At 52.2% G+C, this 3,143-nt stretch overlaps 1 protein-coding gene across 1 annotated transcript in view; it reads right to left on the bottom strand.

Annotated features, from left to right (window-relative positions):
• DBX1 (developing brain homeobox 1) overlaps positions 1–3,034 on the bottom strand; it is a 4,234-nt gene extending 1,200 nt beyond the window's left edge. Inside the window, 2 exon segments of the mRNA XM_006146898.1 lie at positions 1,894–2,020; positions 2,665–3,034. Of these exon segments, the coding sequence (XP_006146960.1) occupies positions 1,894–2,020; positions 2,665–3,034 (497 nt within the window).
• Positions 3,035–3,143: the final 109 nt, after the last annotated feature.

Here is a 3,143-nt window from a genome sequence, read left to right on the forward strand (position 1 = left end):
GGACGGAGTCCTGTCGGCACCCAGGCCGGCTACCGTCCGCCTCAGCTTTCTCTCTTTCTCTCTGATCCCTTCATCTCTCTAAAGCGCTCCTTTTCTCCCGCTGGATTATAGACCACGAACCTTCCAACCTGCGGGAGTGAAAGGCGCTTTCCGCCCAAATAACTTTCCCTTTCAACCGTGCAAACCCGGATTAGGTAGAAACATAGAAAACGGCCCCCACAATAGACTGTTCCTATTTTTTTTTTTTTTTCCATTCAACAGCCTCAGAGAAACAAACCTACAGACATAGCTAAAATAGCAACAAAACAACAAAAATAACTGTAAAAATCAAAATAAAATATCTGTCCCGCTGGGTTCCCCCTCTCCGAAGCTTTTATCACCTCAGTGGTTTTTGCATTCTTCAGATGAAAATGAAGTGCTCTACTCATTCAATCAAGGTATATCCTCTTTGGATATTTTTTTTTTCTTTTTTGAAAAATCCAATCAGTATTCATCTTTTTATATTAATCTTTCCTCCCCTCCCCCCACAAAATGTAAAGAATTTGGCCCGAATACATGAAAAGTGGCAGCTAATTAGCACATTGACCGCTTCCCAATGGGTATTGGCATGATAAAAAGGGGGCGAGTTTCGCTTTAAGGAAGAAGGAGAAAAAAAAAACAAAACAAGAAACAGAGACTCTAATGAAGCGTGAATGGTAATTGTGTAGTAATGAACTAACAGAAAAAGACTGAGGACAAGCAGCGAAAGCAATATATTACTAGGACAAAAGAGATTTACACTTTCAAACTAAACACAACTGCAGGCCAAGACCACTGGGAGAATACTGATGGCGGAGGCTTCTCTTCCCCAACCGTTTTCATTAAATGGACATGAAAAGCTATTTATGAGCTCGGGTTGTTTTTGTTAGAGCATTGGGATGAGGGGGAGAGGGAGCAAATTCCATTAGCAGCAGCAGCGTGAATGGTGGGTGGAGGGAGTTGGTGAATTCTCTCTTCCTCTTAAAAGAAAAAAATCAATTCCCTGTTTCTTTCGCTGATATTTGGCAATGCCTTCGTGGTCTTACCATCCCCCACCACCCAAGACCAGGCTCTGCTCTCCGTATTGGGGCTTCCCTGTGTCCTTTTGAGTTGACCAGTTCAGAGTTTTTAAGTCAGTTTGAGTTACCAGTAAGACTGAGGATGAAAACTTCCTGGAAGCTGTTGAAGGTGTTTCTCCTTTAGACTAGGATCTGACTACGGGGCTTCCTTCCTGCTGCAGACTTCATAAACTCAACCGTGGTTAAAAAGATATTGGGGGGGCGATTGGAGAAGGAGTTGGGAAATCAGGTTGGAAATTGGAGTTGGGAATGGGTGGGGGCAGAGTCTAGTTCCTCTCTCCCTGGGTGACCCCACGGATCCCACACAAGAGGGCACCCCATGTGGTCTTGTGAAAAGCCCGGAGCTCTGAATGCGTCTTAAAGAGAAATTAGCCCCGGCTGGTAGGTGTCTCTGGGCGGCGTGGAGGGCGAGGGCCGGACTGTGTGTGGCTGCCCGGAGGAGCTGACCAATTGGTCATGGTGCTGAAACCTTTGTGGGGAATCGTGGCCAAGTGCACTGACTCTGTGGGAAAACGGCGGCGTGAAGGGATGCCAACAGCTCCTCGCCGGGAAGGGAACCGCCTCAAATTGGGACCATGACAATTCCTGCTAATTTGTAGAGCAGGGAATTGGTGCAAAGTGTCAAGCAGTCACTGCTCGTGCTAAATAGGGCATCAAATTGGCGCGACGGATTCGTGAATGTTGTACGCCTCGCAACCTCTGAACCAGAGCGTAACCCCGATGGATGGACGGAGAAATATGGCTTCGAGGCGGGGAGCGACGCGCCGGGTTGGGGCGCCGCCCAGCCTTGCGCAACGAAAGGGGGGGGTGTCAAGACCTACCTGGGAAATAAGAAGATCTGATGAAAGGCTGGAAGGGACCCTCAAAGTAGGGAAAAGCGAAGGTCTTAGGAGGGACGCTCTGGAGCAGGGCTGGGGGGGTTTCTGGGAGGGGGAGGGAGACAGAAAGGGTTACACACGTGGTTATTGTACAGCGCATGGACTCCATGACTATGACTAACCTTCAGGCTGGTTTCAAAGGCATCTTCTTTCATTAACAGTAAAAGATCTTCCTAACATGTCTCATCCGTGACCCCTCCTCCCCGTAGTCCCCTCTGTGGTCCTCCTCTCCTTCAGTCTCTGGCCTGGGCACTAAGGAGACACAGGACCAGAGCTGGGACAGAGGAGAAAGGAATGACAGATCCCTAATACTAGTGAATCCAATAAGTATTTCGTCTCAGATTAAAACAAGTTTTTTCTACTAGCTGGAAGTCAGAAACCCAGACGTCCAGGGGCCTGTGCTCATATGGGGCCGGACAGCCACGCGCTGCGTACTGCTGTCTGCGCTCAAGCGCCTTTCGAGGGTGGGGTGAGCCTGGAAGCATTTCTTCCCCAGAGTCGGATCTAAGTCTCACAGTGCCCAGGGTGGGGGCTCAAAGCTGTGCAAAAGTGTGTGCACTGACGTGTGTGTGTGTGTGTGTGTGTGTGTGTGTGTGGTTATCTGCTCTGAAAAGGAAACTGAGACCAGAAGGACTCTACGTGTGTCTGGCACCTGGATGGGCTCTCAGCCTTCTCCCCCACGTGCTTACCTGTTCTAGGCGCCGCAGAAGAGAGGATGGCATTCACCCCAAACTTGAGAAAGGTGGGCTGGCGGGCCGGCGGGCCGGCAGCCTGCGGAGAGGCGCCCCTTCGACTGCCGGGACCAGGAGATCCCAGGTCCGAGGCCCCAGCGTCGGTGAGGGCTGCAGGGGCCCCCTGCCTGGGGGGCGACACGCTGGTGGTGGGCACCGTGCGGGGCAGGTAGGCAGGAGGCCGGCTGATGCGAATCAGATCCTCCACCAGGAAGCTGGAGTGACCGGAAAATGCCGACTGTAGGGACTGGGGCAGCGTCAAGGTGGGCGTGGGCCGCAGGAGGCTAGGGTACCCGGCGGGAGGCGCGAGGAGGCCGGGGAACATCATGGCGGGTGCGGGAGGGCAAATCACCCTTTCTCCAGTGGCCGGAGGGGAAACGCCTCGCTTCCCGCCCCTCCCGCCCCGCGGTGCCCTCTCTCTTGGGCTTAGCACACGT

The sequence above is a fragment of the Tupaia chinensis genome, unplaced genomic scaffold (assembly GCF_000334495.1).
Source record: "Tupaia chinensis unplaced genomic scaffold, TupChi_1.0 Scaffold000196_1, whole genome shotgun sequence".
Classification (NCBI taxonomy): domain Eukaryota; kingdom Metazoa; phylum Chordata; class Mammalia; order Scandentia; family Tupaiidae; genus Tupaia; species Tupaia belangeri.